Here is a 24,898-nt window from a genome sequence, read left to right on the forward strand (position 1 = left end):
AGGTTGTACACCACACCTGTGTTTCATGCTGGGACAGCTTGAAGATTTCCCGAGCAAGTGGTAAGGTCCGAGTGTCCATCACAAGATACAGGGTGTGCATCAAGCCCAAAAGTCCAGTCGCACGCAGGTCTGTGGCAGGGTCCAAACCTACAAGAGATCAGGAATGAGGACCAGGTGAAGTAGAAGTGAAATTGTGACCAAAGGTCCACTACACCATCCCGGCACCAGGTTAATCCGAACCCAAACACAAATTTAGAAGGTCTATCATATTGAAACATTCATTTACATACAGTCACCATTACTTGCAGGTCGAGGGTTCTAATTTCATTAATTCTTTCATCAACGAAGATTTCAAAGCAGGCCTCACATTTACTTTGCAGCTGAAATCTAACTCTTAGATTGTTAAATGTGAAAACAACAAACCCCAAGCTAAGAAGTTCTGTACCTCAAAGGAGTCACGTCAGCTTTTTTCTCTTCATTGAAAGAAAATAAGATTTACTCACCATTATAGTAGTGTATCGTTAGTCTTTACTATTTCAGTCATACCAATGAAAATCCTCTTGTAGGAACGTATAAGAAAACACGTGCCCTAAAAGTTTCAGCGCAATAAATGTAATCAGCTAAAAGAAGACGAGTTTGTGTTCTGCCTGCTCCTCTGCTCTGTATCCCGTCACCTAGTTAGCTCCTGGAGAGAGAATAATTAATGAGAAGACAGATCCAGGAAAAGGAGGTTGTGTTCTAGGATTTTAGGGACCTAATGTGAAGAATACAGGAATTACAAAGGTAGCTTCATTTATATTGATGTCCTAACTTCTTCAGTTGTATTAAGCTGATGATTCCCAAGACTAAGATATAGATGTATTGAAAAGCACCATCAGAAGAGAGAAGGGATTGCAACATGACAGATGCCAGAGGGTAGTATATTCAGTCAACCAACAAACAAGCTACCAAAACATTAGCGTTTCTTTTACCCAGAAGTAGCACCACTGATTGTGACAAGACTGAAGTCACAAGGAGATAGCGAATCAAAAAAGCAAATTTAAATTAAAACAAGACATTTGGATATTTAACTAAATGTAAAGTAGTCAGAAAATGCTAAACGCTACAAGATGACCACAACAGCAGAGGACTGCAGACAGATTTACTTATGAGTTACATGAGCCAGACACAAAAGAACGTTACAAAGAAATGCAGAGCAGTGAGTGGCCCACGGTATTAACTAAAAAAACAAAAAGAAAAACAAGCAGAATAGGGAATGTTGAAGGCATGTCAGAGGTCGTGGTGAATTGTTAAGAACTACTGGGAAGGGGAACAAGCCTAAAGTGGGCACAAGGAAGGTGAATCCCTTCCACAGCCTCAGCAAGACAACAGCACAAGAAACATAAAAAGTGTACAGGCAGCACAGGAACATCTAGAAAGAATGGAATAGACAGTGCTAACCAAATAAGATCTAAAGGAGTCCGTTTGCCTTTTATTATTGCACAATTTTTCAGAGCCGCACTGTTTTTCACTCAATATTTCAAGCTTAACTTTTTGCTCCAAGTTTTATGGCAACCATGCAATGGCAAATGCCTAGCTTAATATCAGATGAGGGCATCACTCCCAAATCCATAAGCCAACTTATTTAAGACAAAGTTTAAAAGTGAAATGAGGATCTGATAGAAAAGTCAAAAAAGGCCTCATATTACCTTTAAAAGTATCCCCAAAGACTGATGAATAGGCTGTGGAGGAAAGGTCGAATATAATAATGTAGAGATGAATGCGATTTAGATCAAAAAGGTCTTTGAGGACGTATGCCTCTTAACAGTAATCTTTTGTATTGCGGTCTTTTGTTTTCTCATCGCTTAAATGAGATCTAGACTCTCCTTTAACAGAAAAAGCTGATTGTAGGCTAAACTTTCAGACACTGAAGCCCTGAGATTGAGGGTTGAGTTGAACAATCGGACCCTCCTCCATCACAGAGATATTTTCCTGCAAGAAACAAGACAGTGAGGAAATTGCGTCGGGAGGTCTGAAAACTAGATTTTAAGGAGGCTTGAAGAAACAATCAGTATCATTCTGCAAAGTGTGCTTTGAGGAGTTCTTTTCAGATCAGTCCCAGTTGAGGAAACAGTGCCGGCCTATGAGCCCGATTTAGAGTCTAGCCTGCGGACTACTCCACCACAAATACGATGAATGTCTTGTCTGCTTTATTGCAAGTGCAGTATATTCCTTGGCACTTGTAAGAAGGCAAAAGAGATATCTGTCAAGCTACGAAGCAGTAACCCATCCACCAAATTTTAATTCAAGCAATTTTGTCTCCTCACCCCAAAGAGATTGACCATCACATTCCTGGGAAGATGCCCATTTGGTAAAGTGGCAAAAGGTCTAATAGTAGTTTCCCCCATTTCTGAAAAATGCACTTTGACTTCTCGATGCATGGTCCACCCAAAATACACAGGAAACAATCTATTGAGCCTGTACAAAGAATACATTTTGCCTGCTTGTTAGCATGGTGTGAGAAAGTGCCTCTTTTTACAAAGTTAGCCCCCACGTTTTGCTTGGTTTTAATGTGGTTTAAATTCTAGTGCACAGGGTCCCTACCAACCAGGTCCCCTGCGCCAGTGCTTCTTCCCTAAAACATAGCCACAATTGGTATGTCTGTCCCCTGTAAGTCCCTAGCAAGTGGTACCATGGGTACCTAGGACCTGTGAACTGTAGAGGGTCCCCTGGGATACCCTCACCGGGACCACGGCACTGCCCTTGCAGCTTGCATACACCTGTGAGGTAGAAAACAACAAAGTCGACATGGCACACTGCCTGGGTACCATGCCAGCCAGCACTGCGCCTGAAGGTATAGGTAAGTCACCCCTCCAGCAGGCCTTACAGCCCTAAGGCAGGGTGCACTACATCCCAGGTGAGGGCATAACTGCAAGAACAGATATGCCCCTACAATATTTGGGTCCATTCCTTAATATTGTAAGTATCAGTTAAGCCATAGAGAGTACATGGGCTTTGAACTCGATAACTCGAGTTCTACATCACCATGATGGCTCCACTAAACACAGGAGAATTTGGTACCAAACTACTCCTCTCACTAAATCCACACTGATGCCAGTGTGAAATTTAGTCTACCATGTACTCAAAGGGTGCCACAGAAATGCCCCCTGAAAACCTACCAACCCTGGTGTGGTCTCTGATCGGCTGTAGGCAGCCAGACACCACCAGATATGTTTCTGGACCCCTGGGTGGAGAGCCCCTGCTCTCTGGGACTACAAACAATGCACATCCTTGGCAGAGTTGTCACACTTCCTCACCTAGGATGGGCCAGTGCTCGAAGGGGAAGCTTCAAAGGCCTGCTACCTTTGTAATGTGACCCCAAGCCTCTGCTGCTAGCAGCAGATGACACCCCCCGGTTAACACCCCCAGTTTGGGTAGGAAATCCGGCAGGAAAATGTAGGAGAATAGGTGGTTTACCCACCTCTCCCAACTCCACCCCTAAGGTGGGGGAGAAGTGAAGCACATCTTTCGGTCCCTGCCATCTTGAAGATGGGGAAACCCCTTCCAATCAGGGGTAGGTCTAAGCCCCCACCCCAGGTTAGGTGCCCATTGGCTCTACCTGCTACTCCCCTAAGGTGGCTTACCCCAGACCTACACTATCTAAGATGAAAGAAGACATCCCTGCAGAGTAGACTGAAGACGACAACTGCCTTGGCCCCAGCCCTACCGGCATCTCTCCAGCTTCAGTAAACGTACGACCTGTCTTGCAGCCAGTGACCTCTGAAAACCCTTGGAGGACTGATGCTGCGATCCCTGCCCACTCTGTACCCGATGCCCACGGCCCGAGTCTGAGTGGCCCACCTGCCCTGTGAAGTCTCCTCAGGGATCCTGACCTCGAGTCCAGCACTGGCTGACCACTCCTGACCTCCACGATGACGCCTGAAGACTTAATCTAGAGACTCCCCCTGACCGCGACTTCGACGGCAAAAGGCACCCTTGAACCCAAAGCCCATGGGCCTTGGTGAGCTGAACCGACGGTGCCCCTACGACCCCTTACAACTCTACTTACCCCTGTTGTCGTTGGTCTCCCTCTTGCAACCTCCAATGTGGCACATGCAGTCTGTTTGTCAAAAGAAGAAACTCCGTTCAAAAGCATTGGGTGCCCGGAGCTGATTTTGCACCCTGCACCCCGCCGCCCCTTTGCCGTTGGTGGTGTATGTTTGGTGCTGCTTTGTGGCCCCCCCCCCTGTGCTTGTGCTAACCACCAAAGCTTGACCCCTGCTAACAATCCACTTACCTGCAAGCAGTGTGGCTCCAGGCACCCCTAGTCTCCAATGAAACGCATTGGAACAGACTTCGACTTTGAATTCTGCACCTGGCTGCCCCTGTGCCACTGGTGGTGCAGTTTTGATACTCACCTGTCCCTCGCTGACCTTTGGGGCCGAAGACTGGATTTGTGAGTGTGGTACTTAACTTTTAAACTGCATTATTGTTTTCCTTATAGGATAACACTGAACTGCTTCAAAAATATTCAAAGTGAAAGGGAAAAGTATTTTTTATTTGGAAACGTACTTACCTTATTGCGAAGATCTTGGTCTTAAAATAAAATACAAACAAAGTATATTTTCCATAATTGGTGTGGATCCCCTTATTGAGTGATGTGTCTATTAATGGTCAATGTTGCACAATAAATGTCTTACACGCCTCTGTGTCATGCCCACACTACCAATAATAGAGCACTTGGGGTTTTGCATTGAGCCCTGTACACTTTTGGGGGAACGCCTGGACTCTGTGCATGGTATAATCACATAGTGGGCATACCATATACAAGGACAGCTTCCTACACATGGTATACATATATCAGCCCTGCATGACTCCCCCACGACATACAAGGGAAAACATTTAGGATTAAGAAAATTATTCTTACATCTAGGTTGTCTATAATATGAATTGCATCTTGAAGGGATCAAAAGCCATGGAGTAGAGAGCCACCCAGAGTGGCACCCCATCAATGTTCGACAAAGCTGATGCCAAGGTGAAAAAAGAACACACTAAAGAAGACTGGTTTTTAGATACCCATGACATTTCTTTTTTCTATTTGGAATTCTGTAGGAATGGAAATCGTTCTGTTGCTCCTAACAAGTGTAAAGTAGTAGCAAGGTTGTTTTTATGTGAAAACTTCTCACGCAATGAGGTTGTATAAGGATATTTGTCTGTGATTTTGCAAATCCACAAGCAGAGGTAATTTCAGTATGAAAAACAGGGAAGGGATGGGATGTTCATATAAGTGAAGATACTCAGCCAACACTTGTGTCTAGTCCTGGCATTTTCAATTGTTGCTTTGCGATGGTACCAGATTAGACTTTTTACATTCACTGAGGAAAAACGAGTAGAATACAAATCTCCAAAAAGGTTGGTGATAGATGGTTTCATGTAGACATAATGCAGTCATCTGTTTAGGTAGGGGTATATGTGAATCATGCAGTAGCACCGACAACCATTAACTGCAGTTAACACCAAATGCTAAGATTTATGCTGCTAATGCACTCCTTGCGTCACTTAGAGGGACTTGCGGTATTAGGACCAGATAGAAATATGAATGTAAGTATGCTCCTTGTCTATCACAGGCAGTCAGTCAATCTCCATGCTGTAATAGTTTCACAATCAACTAAGCTATAGTATAGCAAGCACTACTGTAGCAAACGCTACTACTTTGATAATAAAATCGATCAGGTATTGTTTAATGAGGAGTCATCCTCATAGTCATCTCCATTGAGACAAATTAGAAGAAGAAGAAGAAGCCGGTCTTTTCCACTCCTGAAAAATATTGTTTTCCCATTTTAAGAGACTCCGAACTTCTGCCACCAGTACTTTAGGTTGTACTTGATGGTTGTGAGACCAAAAAGTAGTTAGGAGATGGAGTCAACAACTCAAGTCCCTGCAAAGAAAATTATTTGCCACTGAAGATGGTAATAAACTCTAGCCATCTTCTTGGGGCTTGTGTTGCCTGACTGATGGGAGGGCGTGTTCAAACAAGCAAATTTAGGTCAGTCCAGCCTTCTGGAGTATGCAGTATCATTGGACGAAAATAAAGCCATTTGCTATTGATCTATATAAGGCTTGCTGATTCTGAGAGGAATACGCTTGAGTGAAGTTGTTAGGGAAATGAAAACTGAGGTGATGGCTGCAGGAAAGTGGACCTTTTTGATATGGTCACCCCCACTTTTTGCCCTGGTATCTGATGCAATTTTGACAGAAGTGCACTGGGTTCCAGCTATCCAGGTCCTCCGATCCCATTCCCTAAAACTGTATAAAGGTTCCCACAATTGGCAATACCTTTAGCACCTCCTATAAGTCCACTGTAAATGGTACCCCTGGTACCTAGATCAAGGAGTATAAGGAGGGTCACTGAGGGCTGCATCATGTATAGTGTCACCCTAAAGGACCCCTCAGCACCAACATGCAAACTGCCATTCCAGGCTGCGTGCTATGGTGCAGCGAAAAGTTAAGTCACGACATGGCACACCTCCTGTGTGCTATGCCTACAGACACTGCATGCAGTATAGGTAAGCCACCTCTACAGCAGGTCTTACAGTCCTAAGGCAGGGTGCTCTATACTAAATGTGTGGGCATATCTGCATTAGCAGATACGCCCCTGTGATGTCCAAGTCGATTCTTAGACATTACAAGTGAACAGGGAAGCCATTTTGAGACCATGTGCTGAATACTGGTGTTTACGAGATTCCCAGCTACATGATGGCTTCACTGAAACTAGAGATGTTTAGTATCAAACAACTCTAATTAATAAGCCCACTGAAAACCTACCGACTATTAGTGTACTGGCTGACTGGTGTAGACCTACCTGCCACCACAAACAGGTTTCTGACCCCCTACAGGTGAAAGCCCACGCTCTCTGAGGGCAAGAAACAATGCCTGCTCCGGCTAGAGGTGTTGTCATCTCCTCCAAGCAGGATGGCTAAGTGATCAACATATCAAAGGCAGGAGGCTTCAAAGGCCTTGGCCACCTTTGATATGCGACCCAAGGCTTCCCCAGACAGGGGAAATACCACACTCTGCCCAAGGCCATTTGGCACCAAGACCGGCAGGAAAATTGGCTAGTCAGGAGTCGTGTTCCTCCCTCAGGCTAGTTCTAGCCATAAGGTGGACTACCTGATGTGAATATGAATTTCAGAATTCCACCATCTTAGTTTTGGACAAATTAGGCTCTCTGGGTCAGGGTTATGCCCACTACCCACAGGAAGTTGTCATATAGAGGGTATAGTCACCATAAAAGTAAGTATCCCACTGGCTACTACCTGTCACTCCCCTTAACGCCTCTAAATTGAGTATTTAGGTGCCACCCTTGACACCAGGAACTCAAATTCGATGGATCCAGAAGAAGAGGACATACCAGAGCCGCGAGAAAAGTGAGAACTGAAGACTTGCTGTCGACTGTTGGTGCAAAACCGGTAGGCTTGCGCCAGTCTCGACAATCGTGCCCAGCGACTCGTCCTGCCATTGAACATCTTCCAAGAACTCTGGGAGACTCCCAGCCCGTTGCAAATTGCCAGCAATCTCCCTTGGAGAAGATGAGCTACTCCCCTCTAGTCCGCAGGCACCGAAGAAGCAAAGTCTGGTTACCAAGTTGCTGCTCCACATCCAGCCTGACGCAGGAGCCCCTCATGAAAAGGTACATGTGCTCCTGAAGGTCAGATCTGTCCCCACACCTAGTGAGAGGACACCAGACCAACTAGAGCCGCACAGGACCAATAACCGGGGTACATGAGCTCTTGCAGCAAACAGAGCGCATGAGAGTGCAATACGGACTACCACTGCACCAAGACCATGCAGCCATCGAGGGACGTCAGCACTGCAGAGACTCGCCTCCAGAGTGGCCCAGGTGTTCTGATTTTGCAACCTCAACCGGCGAAACCAACAACCACAAGGCCCTAGGATGCACAGAGCCCAGCCGACCCTTCCACTCTGCACCCGAGCGCCCCAGCCCGGGTACCAAACAACCAGCTGTGCCCCTGGGAACAAGGGAAGGACCCTTGTGACCCAATTCCCTTAGGAGTTCTCGGACTTGTCTCCAAGTCCCCCTCTGAAGCCCGTTTCCAGGTAGCCCCCTCTTCTTACCACAGGTGTAAGGCGCACATCTACCAACCCAACCGGCACTTCTGCACCCGGACATCCCTGGTAAGGTAGCGATTAACTGTTGGTGGTACTATGGACTTTGGCCCCCTACGACCTAAGTCCCGAAGTAGACCCCCAAGAAACCGACCGTAAATAACTGTATGCAACATATGACTTTTGTACCCTAAAGAAGCACTGCTGCATAAAAACGCATTGAAGTGAACTGTTTACTTACTGCAAAAATAGATATTTTAAAAAGTACTTACTTGTTAACTAAGTTCTTGGTATCAAAATGTATATAAAAATAGAACTTATTTTTCTAAATTGGTCTTGGATTTATTCTTGAGCGTGTATATCATTTATTGGCTCTTAAGTACAACAAATACTTAACACTACCCTTTGATAAGCCTAAACTGCTCACCCACACTACCACAAAAGAGAGCATTTAGTGTTATCATTTTTGCCTCGGTAAACCAATAACGGTTGCCTGGATTCTATGTCAGGACCGGAGGCTTCAGATTATGCTTTACTCTTTCTTCAATGATTATTAACCAAAAATCACAGCAGCCAAATAAATTTAAACTACATTTCCCAATATCCTTTTGACATCATTAACAGTACACCAATCATATCATGACTGCCGATAATACTGGACCAACGCCCTTTCCATTACTCTTTCTTTGCTTCTTCGTTAAGCAGATAAGTACTGGTTTCACGTTACACTTATTTGTGCATAACCTTAATTGTTGTATGCTTTGTTGGTATCACATTGGAAATTGTTGCGCGCCCTACAGGCCCCTGCTGCTTATTATGCACCAAACAGGGGTGAGGCAGAGGCGAGAAGCAGAACGCTAGTTGTTCGGGCTCTGTCCCATTTCTAGCTTGCCGTGGCATGAGTACTTTCTGAGCACGCAGCGTGATACCCTAGAGTGCTTCGGGTACAGCGAGCTATGCTGCCTCCTCGCAGGTAGAGGGCCCATATCCCTGCATGCCACCTCAGCAGGGGTCCAGAGAAACTATTCCCCTACGCTTACATGGGCAAGTATATACAGGCTGGGCCTGTGATACTGAGTGCTTTGTAAGTGCATCCGGCAGCCTACTAGAATTACTGCTGACCAGGGTTGCCCCCCCCCCCTATACGCTGCTTGATACAGTGCTCTCACGGTCACACCCCCCACCACCTGAGAAAAGCATTAACATGGCAGGCCGCAGTTCTGTGAGGAAAAAGCTGGCTATGATGTGCCTGATGTCCTCCTTTCGAGGAACACCTGGTGGAAGCCCTAGATGCCTCAGTGACCCATACAGTGAACAGGGCTCTGGAGGCAGCCTTTCAGCAGCCACTTGCAGAGATATGCCCTAAAAGCTGCTCCCTTCCCTAATCTCTCTCAAGTAGGGAAGTCACCGCAGGTCACAGACTGGCCCCACATTGCCATTATGATGCGCATCTCGTTCTCTTGCACCTCCGACCTTGTCTACTCCACCAAGGACAAGCCACCGGAAGAGGTAGCCCCGATCCCCTCCCACTCACATGACCCAGGCTCAGAGTCCCCCCTCGTTACCATCCTCTGATGACGACGATCATGCCTCTCCACCCCCGAAGCACGCAAAAGCCCTGCATGTCCTTTCCCATCCCTCTACCTCCTCTCAGCCACCTTCCTCATCGTCCACCCTGGACTTTGACCCTGACAATATAGTACACCCTCACTCCTCAGTCTGGACCCCATTACCACCAGTAGCAGACCGTGGTCCGAATGCCTTCGCCTGACATCGCAGGTAAAGCCATAGACACCCCAAGCGTTCATCCAAGGCTCCCAAACAAGCATTTGCAATGCAACAGGTCTCGCAGTTACGAGAGTTTCAGATATTGGCATTGTAAAAAACAATGCCTTTTATTTATGTTTTTAAAACAAAAACAAAAAGGCATTATTATTTGCAATGTCATAGCTCAAACGCGTAAATGTGAGACTATTGCATTGAAAATGCTTGTTTCTCTTCTCTCAGCTCCAGTTAAAGCGATTTCTCAGCGAAGCTCACTACCAAAGGCCGTATTAATAAGAGGGCATGTGTGAAGCTCGGCCTTCCTCTCGGCAGTTGCAAACACGCACTGGTACCAGCAAGCAAGCACTGGCAAGTTTAAATACTGTTCCCTGGTATTCGCTTGGGTTTTCGTTTTGAAGCTTGTGGCTACTATTCCTCTATCCTACTTGATCTTCCATGCCAGAGAATGAGTATTGGGAATCAGTGGAGGAGGAGCAGAGGCTTTTCCTATCCATGAGGATTTTGTTAATGCGATTGATGCTTATCTACAGAGAGCAATCTCATCAGCCTTGGAGCCCCTGAGTAGACAAACTATTGAATTTACAGCCCAACATAGCATTTTATTTCCTGGCAAGGAAGATAGGGGGCACGCGCCTCCAGGTGACACACGGGCACCCTTAGGGGCAAAGGTGCCTCAAAAACCCGCCGCCGAGGCTAGGGCTGTTTTGCCACCCTCAGACGCAGTCAAGAGATTGCATAAAGCCTTCCTGAAGCTGCGTAATTTCCAACCTGAGTTTACTCCCCGATGAGGATTCCCATTCTCCACAGGGAGCAAACGCAAATGCCGGGGACGACTCTGATACCCCCGACGGGGAATCTGGTGATGAACCAGACCCCAGTAGACCATGGCTACCATAGGACGACACCACAGGATTCAGCGGGTTGGCCAGATGTGCTAAATCAGGTGGAAATAGATCATCCTTTCTCCGCAGATTGGATACCAGCTGACAATTTGTTGCAATATGTGGCCAGCCACATTCAAAAGCCAATGGACAAAGAGGTCTGGGGAAGACCGATGGCAGAATGCCCTAGACCCTCGTTGGCTGGGAAGGTTGCCTGTACCCCTGAGATCTACAGTAAGATCGTGACATCTCTTGCCATTAAAGACCTGAACTAGATGCATTCTGGGAATTATAGTATTGATTCGGTTCAATTGAACCAAGCACCCAAACATGATTTCTAAAAGGAATGTGCATGTCTGGCACCCTGTCGAGACGGAGCCAGCTGAAAGCAATAGCATATGCTCATTCTCTGAATTAAACAGAAGGACTCACCTAGCGCCAAGCGGGTTCCCCTGCGTGCCCCAGGTGCTCAGATTCCATGCAGCACCTCTCTGCTCCGCTTTCCCTCCAAGCACTGCTGCTCCGGAGCCCCTGCAAAATAGTTTACCCACTGAAGGAGAGTGGCCAGGCCCGGCTTCAGCAGACTGAAGCAGTGCCGTTCTGAGCTGCGTTGCTGCCGTCACATCCTAACAGGATCCCAAGCACAGAGAGGGGGCGGAAACAAAGGGAACTTGGACAACGGGAGGGGAGCGTGAGCATGGAAAACACAGACCACGGGAGGGGTTTGGGAATAAATGGAGCGCGCGCGGACAACGGGAGGATGGAGAACACGGACAACAGGAGGGGGTGGTAACAAAGTAAAGCACAACACGAAACGCGTGCGCACAACGGGAGGGGCTGGAGGAAGGAGAACACGAACAATGGGAGAGGGGTGGGTACAAAGTAAAGCACAACACTGAAACTAACTAGGAAAGTGAAAGCGCGCCATGCGCGCATTGTGCACGAACAACGGGAGGGGGGTGGGTACAAAGCAAAGCACAACACTGAAACTAACTAGGAAAATGAAAGCGCGCCTTGCGCGCATTGTGCTCAAACGACACGAGCCGTACACGTGCACATCGCCTGTCCGGGCATGTGCACATCTCCTGTCCCCCTTCGGAAGCTAAATCGACAACAATAGATCTCGCAAGCGAACAGCGCATGCGCTGTGTCGCTAGGCGAGACCTAAAAAGGGATCTACAGGTCGTGGAGGGCCTGTCAAGATAAGGTCATGGACCTGACTGGGCCCCTCAGTAAGATTTTAGAGATGGCAGTGGCCGCTAAGGATATGGGTTCTCCTATTGGTCCAGACATTTTAGCGGCGTGGACCCAAAGGGCCCTATACCTTCTGGGGAATGCAAACTGTACCCTGTCGGCAGAACGCCGTAGGTCAGTTCTGATCAGAATCGACCCCAAACTAGGGTAGATGGCCAATGCAGAACCAGGCCCAAAAGCCAACGGTCTTCTGTTTGGAGAAAAAATTGTCAAGGACATAGGGAAGTTCGTCCAAACTTTTACTGCCTTGGACAAGGCACAATCATCCCTGCAGAAAATAATTTGCTCTTAACACCTTTTTGGATGGGCCCGTCGATTCGGCCGGCCATACTCCTCAGGCCCTTCCAGAGACTATTAAGGATGATATCGATCCTATGGCGCAGAGGCACACACCTCCTATTGCCCATCCAGAGGCCGTGGAGAGCGCAATCTATACAACCGTGGCAGCCCCAGAGGCCAAGGCTACTTCAACGCCAATGCTTCAGGTAAGCCTTATTCCTCCTCTATCTATTCAGCTGGGGGGCAGGACTCAGCTATTCCTTTCAAACTGGGAGTCTATCACTAGGGATCCATGGATTTGGGAGATGGTCTCGGGATTCAAGATAGAATTCTTTGGTGCCCCACAGCAAATCTCCGCCCGCGCCCTCTCCCTTTTTCCTGTCAAGATCAGTTTTTTATCCAAAGCAAAGCAATATAGCTCGCCCAGAAGGGAGCAATTGCCCCCTGCTTCCCTGACCCCTCAGGGTTCTGCAGCAACGTTTTCCTGATCCCCAAGAAAGGGAAAGGATCACGCTTGGTCATCAATTTGATGGAATTAAATTCCTGGATTCTTTGTTGTCACTTCAAAATGGAGGAGATTCACCTCCTCAGAGACCTACTTCTGGAAAGGAAATGGACGGTCCACCTCGATCTGAAGGACGCATATCTCTCCATTCCCATTTTTCCCCCACACTGCAGATTCCTTCAAATCAGGTGGGGCGGTCAGTGGTTTTAATTCAAAGTCCTTCCTTTCGGTCTGTCCTCCGCGCCGTGGTGTTTAACCAAGGTAATGCGACCAATGTTGGGACGACTGTGCGTGTGGGGGGTCCGACTTATAATATATCTAGACGACATTCTCCTAATTGCGCAAGACACACAACTGCTTCTGACCCACCTGTCATGGACCATTCAGCTGCTCGAAAACTTGGGTTTCCTCATCAACCAGAAGAAATGGGTTCTTTGTCCCACTCAATGCATAGAATTCCTGATATTCCAGATAGACTCAATCTCAGCAATTCTCGCTCTTCCTCTGCTGAACACGAGGCTGGTCCAGAAAGAAATTCGAGCTGCACTGTCCAGAGACAGCATATCACTGAGGATTTTTGCAAGGATTGTCGGCCCGCTAGCCTCATCCATTCAGGCGATGTTCACGGCTCCGTTGCATTACAGAGCCTTTCAACGTCTCAAGATCTGCCACCTTCAAAGCGGGCTTTCGTACTCTGAGATGATCAGTCTCACTCCGGACACTAGGGCAGAATTGCAATGGTGGCTCAAACACATGATGGCCTGGAACGGCAGGGCCATCTTCCGCTCCCGCCCGGACATTATAATCAAGTCCGATGCCAGCCAGTGGGGCTTGGGAGCCAGATGCGGAAAGATGTCCACGGGGGGCTGATGGAATTTGGAAGAGTCTCTGCTTCATATCCATTGTTTAGAGCTCTTGGCAGGGCATTTTGCCATCAAGACACCAGCGCCCCTCTCCTCCAACTGTTGCGTATTACTGCGGATGGACAATATTTCTACATTTCAGTACATCAACAAACTGAGAGGATCCAAGTCACTAGTTCTGGTGGAAATCGATAGAGTTTTAGCATTACTGCCTACAACACCGCATCTCTGTGATTGCAGAGTATCTTCCAGGTCCAAACAACCAAGCTGCAAACTGGAATTCCTGAAATCTCCTGATAGCTCCGGGATACCAGCAAATGGAAACTCCATCTGTCGATATTTCAAGTACTTCAGTCTATGTGGGGTCTGTGCGAGACTGATCCGTTTGCTTACGTCCCTCCAACTAGCTTCGGAGGTTCTTTTCGTGGCATGAGGACTCGATGACTTTTGCCACCGACGCCTTCCTTTAAGACTGGCACGGTCCTCTCCAGTATGAGTTTCCGCCCTTTATCTTGGATAGTGAGAGTGTCAGCGCAGGTCCAGATCCAGAAAGCAGAACTAACACTGATCACTCGACTTTGGAGATCCAAGCCATGGTTCCCTGTCCTGATGGAAATGTCATCCGATTGTCCCTCTAAGATCCCTCACCTTCCAAACCTTCTTTTGGATCTGTCAGACGGACTCATCTTTTGATAACCCAGGGCCCAACTACGCCTTATGGTGTAGCGCATTTCCGGGACTGGTGGCTCATGCCTGGACTTTTGGAACAGGTTGAAGGATTTCTCCTGTGGTCATGGTCTGATGTCACACACAAACGGTATGACTCCGCTTGGTGACGATGGCTGGGTTGGTGTAATGAATGGCATCTGGTTTCCCTGGGGGCCCGAGTTGTCTTTGTGAGCAATTTCTTGGCGAGCTTGTGCTCTTCTGGCTTAGCTTACTCCTCTGTGAATAATTACTGGTCCGCCATTTCCGCATGTCATGACGTGGTGAACGGCAAACCGATCGGAGACCATCCTTTGGTGAGTTGTAATATGAGAGGCATTTGTTTGAGTAATCCTCCACGTCCTAGGTATTCATGTTTGTGGGATGTCAATATTGTCTTACCTGCAGAAGTGGCCAGCAAATTCTGATCTTTCGTGAAAACAGCTTTCTGCGAAGCTGACCATGCTACTTTGCTTGGTGTTTTGCAGGAGAGTATCGGATATGAAGGCACTGGATTTAACAGGTAGAGTGTTTGCTCCCAATGGTGTTTCTTTTACCCTGTCCGGGCGAACAAAGACATGTTATAAATAGATATCATATCCACATTTTCCAAACAATCCTAAATTATGTATAGTGCTATGTTTGATAGAGTACCAAGACTGTACTAGAGAATTCCGACACTATATAGGTCAGGTGTTAATGTCCCTTCAGAAACCATTCAATGCAGTCTCTTCTGCTACCTTGGCAAGATGGGTAAAGTGGCTTCTGGGGGAAGCAGGTGTGGATATTACCAGATTCGATGCGCATTCAGTCAGAGGCGCTATGGCTTCTAAATCTTTTTTTCTAGGTTCTCAATTACAGGACATCATGACAGCTGCATACTGGTCTTTAGACTCAACTTTTAAGACCTTTTACTGCAAACCCATTGTTTAGTTTGCTTCTGTAGAGGTGGATTGACTTTAAACAAGCATAATCCGAAGACTCCGGTCCGGACACGAAATAAAAAAAATTCTAGCTATCACGTCTAGAATTTTCAATTTTATTAAGGACTCTGAGGCGAGGATTATCCCACCCTAGGTTCGACAGGGAAATAAAGTCTATACGATATTGTTGCCCACCCTGATGCCAGATTAAGACGAAGTTTTAATGTTCTTTTGCAGATGGTTTGATAAGGCTGATTATGATTAATGATGCTGTGTGGATGTAACGCATTGGAATGCTTGTGTTGTAAACTGAATCAAGCTGTTTTGTGCAGAGTTTATGAATTGTGTGCTTAAACTTGAGTTACACGCCTGTTTTCATTACAGGTTCTGACCAGAAGACAGAATAACCGAATTCCATCTGGGTGACCTGGCCCCTCGCCGCAGTTCAAGGCATTACGGTTTTCGTTCCATTTGAGCTTTCGTAGTTGTAGACAGTTGGGTCGTTTCGAGGTTCATGGTTTAACAATGCAAGTTGGGACTGTTAGTCGTCGCTGGCAAAGAAAGAGTAACGGAAATGGCGTCAGTCTAGTATTATCGTCAGAGTCATGATATGATTGGTGCATTGTTAATGACGTCAAAAGGATATTGGTAAATGTAGTTTAAATTTAATTGACTGCTGTGGTTTTTGGTTAATAAACAGTGAAGAAAGAGTAAATCAAAATCCTCTCCTCCGAATCCTTAATAGAATTGAAAATTCTAGACACGATAGCTAGAAAACGTTTTACTCTCTATACAGTGTACCTCGTTTTGGTACACTATATTAAGAGCCAGCTTCCTACATTGGTGGTCCAGCGGTGGGATACAAGACTTTGCATTTGCTGATACCACTTGGTCAACAGGTGGCTCCATGAAGTAAATCCACAATTGACATTAGTTAAAAATAATTTGTTTTATTTTCGTCAATTTTTCCAAAGTTCTAAACTTGAACTGTTAAGGCCCTGGTTAAGTTCCCCAGTCCATTTGTACTGGAAACAGATAGAAAATGGAAGTTATTCTTTGTAGCTGTAATTTGGACAAATTACTTCCAGATATAGTCTCCTGTGTAAATGATTACATGAAGTGATATCTGGGCCTTGATATTCTTCAAAGATTGACGATTTGTACGATTTTAATTTTGTCCCGTTGCTTTTAAGAGTTAAAGCTATGTTTGCACGGAGGAGCTCGCTTGCTTTGACTATTCTTGGGAGGGTAGCCCCGATTAAAATGGCGGTTCTCCCACTGTTTAGCTTCTTCTTTTCGGCTATACCATGTGTATTCACAACATCAGATTTTAACAAAGTGGAATCTCTTTTTGCATCGTCTATCTAGCAAAATAAAACTGCTATGTCAAGATTTAATTTGAAACTGAGATCAGGTGGAATTTTTAAGAACAATATTATTCGACTGATCTTTATTGAATATGATACTTGAGACGTGTTAAAACTAACAAAGTCACCTAACAAAGTTCGTCATATAAGCATGAGTTGGCATTTTAGGAAACCCAGGGATCTTTATAGGAGAGATGCTATTCCCCACATTAATGCAGTTACACCTTTGACAGAATTGGCTGGGGATTCAGGGGCCAAGATGGATCCTAGCATCGTCCGTAGCTGGAACAGAATGGGAGTTAGTAAGGTAGCGGATTTCATGATTGAAGAAAAGTGGAAGAGTTTGTCTGATATCCAAGAATTCATTCAAGGTCATTTTCTGCTCCTATACAATTCTGACCAGTAAATTTAGTAATCTGGAGGTTGGATAGATATGGAGTAGCCAAAAACTCGTAGCAGAGTTAGCTGAAGCTCCTGATATTAAAATGGGAGAAGAATGGAAAAGACTGCTCACGTCTAGGCGGGGTGTCGATCTGTGTCTTAAGGGAATTAATAAATGGGACAAGTATTAAGGGCTCAAATTAAATGGGAAGTTGTGGAATGAAATTAATATATTGAATTTTAAGGCAATAAGGTGGGCCAATTGGCACAGAATTCAATTCTCTACGAATACCCCGCAATTTTTAGCCCAAATTAACCCTACATGGTCAAGTCCCTGTTATAGATGTAGTTCAGGGGCTGCTGCAAACTGGTCCCACGTAATTGGGCCGTGCGCTGACATCCAAGAATTCTGGAAAGAGATATTTGGGTTCTTAGAAAAAGTTTGGCAGATACAATTAGCACCCAGTACGTGGTGGATGGTTTTGGGTTATGATCCTGCCGCTCCATTAGCTCCCAGAATCAAAAGCTGCTATATGTTGCAATGGCAGTGGCTAGACCTTACTGCTTAAAAGGAACACAACGCGGCTGATTCAGTCAGTGGGGGAGTGGGTGGCGAAAATTAAGCAAGTAAGAGACAGAGAGTGGTTATGCTCTTCGTAGTGGGTGGTTAGGAAATTTGATAAAATGTGGGGGCAGTTTATAGTAGAGATCCCAGGGTAGGATAAAGAGGTAGATTGTCCTATTCAATGTATTATTTTTCTGAACCCGTTTTATATATCAATGAAATGTGCAATTCTAAGATTGACTTGTGTCTCGATGGATTTTAATTGCTACAAAATATGTTCTGCATATGTATTTCAGTGCTGGTGTTTGGTATGAACATAATGATTCTGTGCTTTTAGTTTTTTTCTCTATGCTTGAGCAAAAAAAAAAAAAAAGATTGCAGAGTACATGGGTAAAGCATCCAAAATCTAGAGGCCAACCAAGAGCTCCAGAAGCATTGGTATGACCAAAAGGCTGCAATGGGGCAGAGGGTATGGGTTTGGGAGCCTGTGGCACCAAGGGCTTTCCATGACAAATGGAGTGGTCCCTACCCTATCCTTGAGAGGAGAGGTCACCTATCTGGCAGACCTACACACTAGCAGGAGCCCTCACAGGGTCATCCATGTTGATCGCCTGAAGCCTTTCTATGACAGGGATGATATGACTATGCTCATGGTCACTGATGTGGATCAGGAAGCAGAGAGTGAACCTCTCCAGACCTCCTCTCCTGCAGCCTAAAAGATGGGTCAGAAGATGGAGTTGTCTTCTGAGACACCCTCTCTGCCCAACTGCAAGCTGACTGCAGACAAGTCCCTGAGTAATATGCTGAGCTCTTCTCACTAACCACTGGTCAGACTACCTAGTGTGGACACTGAAGACAATACACCTGTCAAAAACAAAATATATAGAGAGTCTGATCAATTTAAGGAGAGCAGAAGAGTGAAGTCAGCAAGATGCTGAAATTGGGAGTCATTGAGCCCTCTGGGCCACTCCAGATGTGTTAGTCCCAAAACCTCATTCCAAGGGTGGAAAACCAGAGCTGAGGTTTAGTGTGGACTATAGGGGACTCATTGCAGTAACCAAGACTGGTGAACACCCAATTCCTAGAGCTGATTAGCTAATTGACAGGTTGGGGCAGCCACATTTCTCAGTACCTTTGGTTTGACATCAGGATACTGGCAGACTAGTCGGACTCCAGGAACAAAAGAAAAATTTGCATTCTCAATCCCAGATGGGCATTATCAGTTCACGGTTATGCCCTTTGGATTAAAGAATGGCACTGCCACCTTCCAGAGGTTGGTGAATAGAGTCCTTGCTGGATTGGAAACATTTTGTGTAGCTTATAGGGACGATATTGCCGACTACAGTTGTCACTTAGAAGGATCCTCTGATCCACTCTGGGAAGGTCCTGAAGGCTGTGCAAGTTGCAGGCCTCACTATCAAGGTAAGCAAGTGGCAGATAGGGCACTGCACAGTTTTATACTGGTGCCACCTTGTAGGTGGAGGCCAAGTTCAACCTTTACAGTGAGGAAATATGAATTTTTATGATCAATTGTGTCCCCTATCTAGACCCCAACGGCTCCATGTACATGCTACAAGTACATGTATGTTCCCTCCATTTCAAGCTATGAAGACGCAAATACAATTGTGTCCAACGTTAATATGTCCTCTTTCAGATCTGCCATGAATGGGTCAGATATTCTGTTCCTAAGTATGCCTTGCCACCGTCTTTATATGGTATACTTTTCACGTTTTCCAGCTCTGGCAAGTTAGGCCCTGAATTCTGCCATCGAGCCTTTTCCTGCCTTCTGCCTCTGAATGCTCCAACCTGGACCTGTATCTGTATCCATGAACTTTGTCTTACTTCCTGCGCGGCTAACGGTGCCCGGCCCGGCCTGTTGCCTGCCAAAACTGTATTCAGCCTTCAAGTTATCTGCTCCGCTCCTCGAGAAATGCATTCCTGTCTAGTGGCTTAGGTAAACATCCCTCCAGCTGCAGAGCAAAGGGCCCGGCCTTACTGTCTCTGTGCAAGTAATTCATGACTTTCGTTACTATGTTAGGCCCATGCCCCCTCGCATCTCATGTAGACACCTAGACGCTTGTACACGCACTAGCAGTCAGTATAGAATAGGCTCTGTCCGAAAAGACCTTTCCTTCTAGATAATATAGTTCCTTAAACACAAGATATTAGATACGATTTGGGATTAGGTTGTCCTGACATCCCAGACTTCTGTCTCCTCATGTAGGGCTAAATGTCAAGTTCCCTTCACCCTCTAGTTGCACGTCAATCACACGTCATGCGGCTGCGCGCGCATCTCTGCCATGTATTTTTGCTGACTTTGCAGGATTCTCTTATGGATCCACCCACTTGTGTCATCATCATAATGACGTTTCTAGTATACGCCTTTATGCACGCCTATTGTAACGCCTTTTCATTACGTATGTGTATTCTTATCTCTCTTCTCAACTGTAACGCCTTCTGCATATGTCTTTACTGTAATGCATTTTTCTATAAATATGATAACCTGTCAATAATGTATTGCTGATCCCTTCCTGAACCTTCGTGGTGACGGAACTCGATTGCCTGGTTCGAACCATCATTCCTTTGTAAGGAATAAATTCCCTTTTATAACCTCAAATACCACGGATTCTGCCTCTTATTTTTACTGAGTTATTCTTATTGAATTTTACCGCATAAATTAAGTCTAGGTAATTTAAATTTACCACATAATTGGCGCCCGAATAGGGACACCTCTCACACCCCACGCGCCGGAGGTGCGTTGCAGACCCGGTCTCCTGCCACAGCCGGACGGACAATTACGCGTACCCGCAGGATTTCCTGTATCTCCCTCAGGCCAACGGGGGCGACTGGGGCTGCGATCAACACCCAGACGAGGCGGTGAGGAGTGCGGAGAATCCCGACCAGAGCCTAGCTGAGAGAGCAAGATCCGAGGTATACAGAGGCCCACCAGATTCCGAAGTTCCGAAGTATCTAAGTCACGAGTCGAGTCGAGTCCAGTTTGGTCTAGTCCAGTCCAGACTTCCGAGGCCTTCCGTTCCGTGCTTCCCGGTGAGTACCGTTGCTGGGGACGCATCTAGACGTGCGCATTAGCTTGTGCCGGTCAAGACGGGTTTGGGTACACAGACCTGGTCTGCACTGTTTTAGCAGTGTATCTGTACTGTTTAGCAGTACATACAGTATATCTAGTATTATGCAGTTAACTAGTTTTATTCTAATTATTATTGTTTGTTTCTAAAAAGTTTTTGATATGTTTTAAATGTCGTGGTATGAGTGATTGTTCGATCTTCATTATTGTGTTTATTGAAATTATTGTGTTCAAGACCGAGTAAGAATTAAGTAGCAAGGTTCAAGATGCCGTTATTTTCAAAATTAAGACAGATAAAAACTAGAAAAGGGATACTCGAGGAAGCTGTTCCCATTCCACCTAGGGACACTCCAGGGTACTTTATGTACCATAAACATGGCCTAGATGCCGTATTATATCTTGATCTATGGGTGGACTACACCAAGGATTTAGCAGAGAGTCAGAGATGGCCCGCTACTGGAACATGGGATGCAGATTGCATCATGAGAGTAGAAGAAGTATTATGGAAAAAGAAAGCCAGACAGTCACAGAAAGATGCCATTGAATTATGGCGTAAAGAATCGCATAGGCGCACAGAGAAAGCGCTCAGAAAAGAAGAGAAAAGTAGGGAAGATTCAGAAAGAGCCCGAGAAAACATATTAATTGACGAAGGTATCCGAGTAAAAACAGAACAAGTAGACAGACAACGAAACACTCTTATGAATGGTATGTATCCCCTTCTGGCCGAGGGTTTGCCTAAGGCCACCCTGGAGGTACCAAAAGATCTGCCACCTCCATTACTCCCGATTAAAGTACATCCCAAGACCGCAAAGGACATTTTCCTTTCTTCCTATTTAGATGATGCAGCCCCCGACTATGCTAATGGTGCGCAGCCACGCACACCACCTGTTAACGACGCTCAACCCCAAGATCAGCTGCACCCACCTCCGCAGCAACAAACTCCTCCTCACGTTCAGACCGTTCCATCTGTTTCTACAGTCCTTCCTGCACCCACACTCTCTACCCTACACCCAACAAATCCTTTTGGACTTGGCACCTCAGGAGGTGCGATAGGAGGTTTTTCCACGCCACCGCCAGCAACTAGATTGACTTATAGGGATTTAGCACACAAACGTACACCCCAAAGAGCTAATGATAATATATTAAATGAGCCTCTTACAGATTGTAGATATGATCCAGTGCCAGGTAAACACGACAGAATGTTGCTATCTTCAGTATGTTTACGACGAGTTGCAAACTATTTAATGACATTACCAGGAATGGTTGAACATCTAGACAAAATATATCGCTTTGTCCAAACAGGGCAAGGTCCTGAAAGTATTGGCGAGGCCATGGAATACCAGAAAGTAGACATGCAAAAATTATTGTTACGCTTTTTCATAAACTGCTTGATCAGAAACAGAGATAGGCCTGAGGTAGATCCGGAGGAAATGCAAGTACTTACCAGATGGGGTCAGAATATAGCAGACGGAAAACATGATAAACAGAAGTATATAGAAGTCATGTGCCGAAAGATCAGAAAAGAAGTAGAACGAAATACATGAAAGAAGATTAGAAGCAGATAAAACTGAATCAGAGGAAGAGGAGGAGGAACAGTCAGAAATGAACACAGGACAATTAGAATTACCAGCTAGACAAACGATAGCTTATGTAGGAAAAGGAAGATCTTTTAATAAAACAATACGTCCGATACGTCCAGAATGTAACAGAATTTTTCAAACAGCTATCTCAAATCCAAGGACCCCTGAACACTTATTCCAGGCTACTGATAAACTACTTCGAGAACGAAGGGGGTACCATGTGCTCGATTCTATGGATGAACAAGAATTAGCCAGGTCAGCAGTACAATGGGCTGACAGCTCTGAAAAATACAGTGATGATGCGCTAGCACACACGTTTCTGAATCTCGCCCCAGATGAACAGCGTTTAGCTAGTATATACATGATACAACATCTCCTTATATTATATAAAGGCCAACACTCCGATCCTGGTCCCCTACCTGATATACTGATAGAACTACTCCTGAATAAATGGAGAGGTCTAGGTACCGATCTAATTAAAGTAATTCTAGAATACCGACATAGATATAGTGCCTTTTTGTGTCCAGAACATGATCCAGCTCCCTCCATGGAGAGAAAAACGTATTACATAGACAGACAGAATCCCTTACGCGAAGTACACCCAGTTAGGAATGATGATAATACGTTTAGACGCGTGTTTGTGTACACGCCTATAACTAAAATAGAACTGTTGGAAATGAAAAAATTAGTGCCCAGCCATGACAAAGATCCAGCAGGTTTTCACCGTGAACTAAAGGACATGTTACTCATGGGTGATTATACCTATCCTGACATTATGAAAATATTGAAAGTATTATTGCCTGCCGGTATTTACGAGAAACTCAAAGAAAAAGAGTGGGAAGTGGGAGACCAAAAGATTGATTGGACAGTATTAGAAAACGTAGAAAATGCCCGAACTGCAGGCGTAGGGCTTGGGGACAAAACTAAAGCATTACCAGGATTATTAGTGCAAGTATTGCCACGTTTATTAACTACGAAAAAGGAAGACTGGGGAGCAATCTCCGCTTGCAAACAGAAACCCGATGAAGACACTAGTGATTTTTATTCCCGTTTTGAAAAATGTTTTGGTATTAATAGCGGCCTGAAAGCAAGTAGCGATTCATATCCACATCTTTTTGTAACAAAACTAGTCGAGAATTCCCTGCCACAGGTCAAAAACAGAGTATTGAAAGTTGAGAGCACTTGGCAAGCTAACACTCCTTCACAAATGTTACAAATGTTACAGTATCACCAAAATAGAATTAGAGAAGAACAAGAACACGAACAAAGACGTATGAAAGACACGAAAATGAAAATGCTCGTCGCTCAGTCAGTTCCAGCTGACGGTCATAAAAAGGGTGCGACACAGTCCAGTAATTCAGCGGTTCCCGTTAAAGGGACATGCAACTATTGTAAACAGCCAGGTCATTATATAAACGATTGTGCAGTTCTGAAACATAGTATCTCTACGGGTAAAACCAAGGAGAGACCACGTCCGCCTAGACAGGACCAGATCCAACAACAAGCACCTCAACATGTACAGCCTATGCCGGTTCCACAACAGACCGTAGTGGTACCACAGCCACAGCCTATTGCCGCAACACAAAACACGACACAACAGATGTACCAGTATGCACAAAATGACTATCCAGATTATCAGCGCTACACATGAAATAGCCTAGAGAGGGAAGTTGGCTTACCCCTTATTGAGGTTCCTGTAGATCAAGAGGGTCCTTATGTACAGAGTCAAGTATTAGGGAAAGACAGAAAGTTTTTACTTGATACAGGGGCAAGCAGAACAACTATAAGTCACGACGAAGTCCCAGGGGCACCCCTCTCAGGCTCACAGAATATTTCCCTTGGTTTTTCAGGAAAGCCTACTATTAACGAAGTATCGCAACCGCTTGCATTTACAGTTGGTCCATTGACACGGACTACAGATCTATTCCTTACAAAATCATGCCCAGAAAACTTGTTAGGTATAAAAACATTGAAAGCTCTAGGAGCTATAATATGTTGTTCTCCGGACGGAGTACGACTATTTTTGCGTGACTTTAAAGGTCACTACGTGTCAAGAGACATGGATCACCGGTTACAGAACCTACCTGCACATTTATGGGCGCAAGGCCCCACTGATGTAGGTTGTATGCACATTACACCATATCGAGTCACACTCAAAGCAGGAGTGGTATTACCACGAATGCGACAATACAAGTTACCTCCAGATGCTGTAGTGGCTTTACTGCAAATCATTGACGAGCTCATTGCACAAGGAGTGGTTGTGGAAACCGACTCCAATGTATGTAATTCTCCGATCATTCCGATTCTTAAACGAACTGATCCAAAAGCACCCCCAGTATATCGATTAGTTATTGATCTGCGCGAATTGAATAAATGCATTGTACCACAATATCCCGTGGTCCCAGATATCTCTTCATTACTGACAGCTATTGATTCAGAAGCAACGTTCTTCACTGTAATTGACCTTAAGAACGCATTCTTTAGCGTCCCAATCGATCCGGAAAGCCAATATTTGTTCGGATTTAGTTTAAATGGACGAAGCTTTAAATTCGCACGCGCACCTCAAGGATTTACCGAAAGTCCTAGCATCTACAGCCAAGCACTGAAAAGACAACTTGA

The 24,898-nt window shown here is 45.5% G+C and overlaps 1 protein-coding gene across 4 annotated transcripts in view; it reads right to left on the reverse strand.

Moving 5' to 3' along the window:
- Positions 1-24,898, reverse strand: part of ELMOD3 (ELMO domain containing 3) — a 184,289-nt gene that overhangs the window by 23,809 nt on the left and 135,582 nt on the right. For all 4 annotated transcript variants that reach the window (XM_085636131.1, XM_085636129.1, XM_085636130.1 and 1 more), the window contains one exon: positions 17-147. In XM_085636131.1, the coding sequence (XP_085492257.1) occupies positions 17-147 (131 nt within the window). The remainder of the gene's footprint in view (positions 1-16; positions 148-24,898) is intronic.

This window comes from Triturus cristatus, chromosome 11 (genome assembly GCF_964204655.1).
Source record: "Triturus cristatus chromosome 11, aTriCri1.1, whole genome shotgun sequence".
In the NCBI taxonomy this organism is placed as follows: Eukaryota; Metazoa; Chordata; class Amphibia; order Caudata; family Salamandridae; genus Triturus; species Triturus cristatus.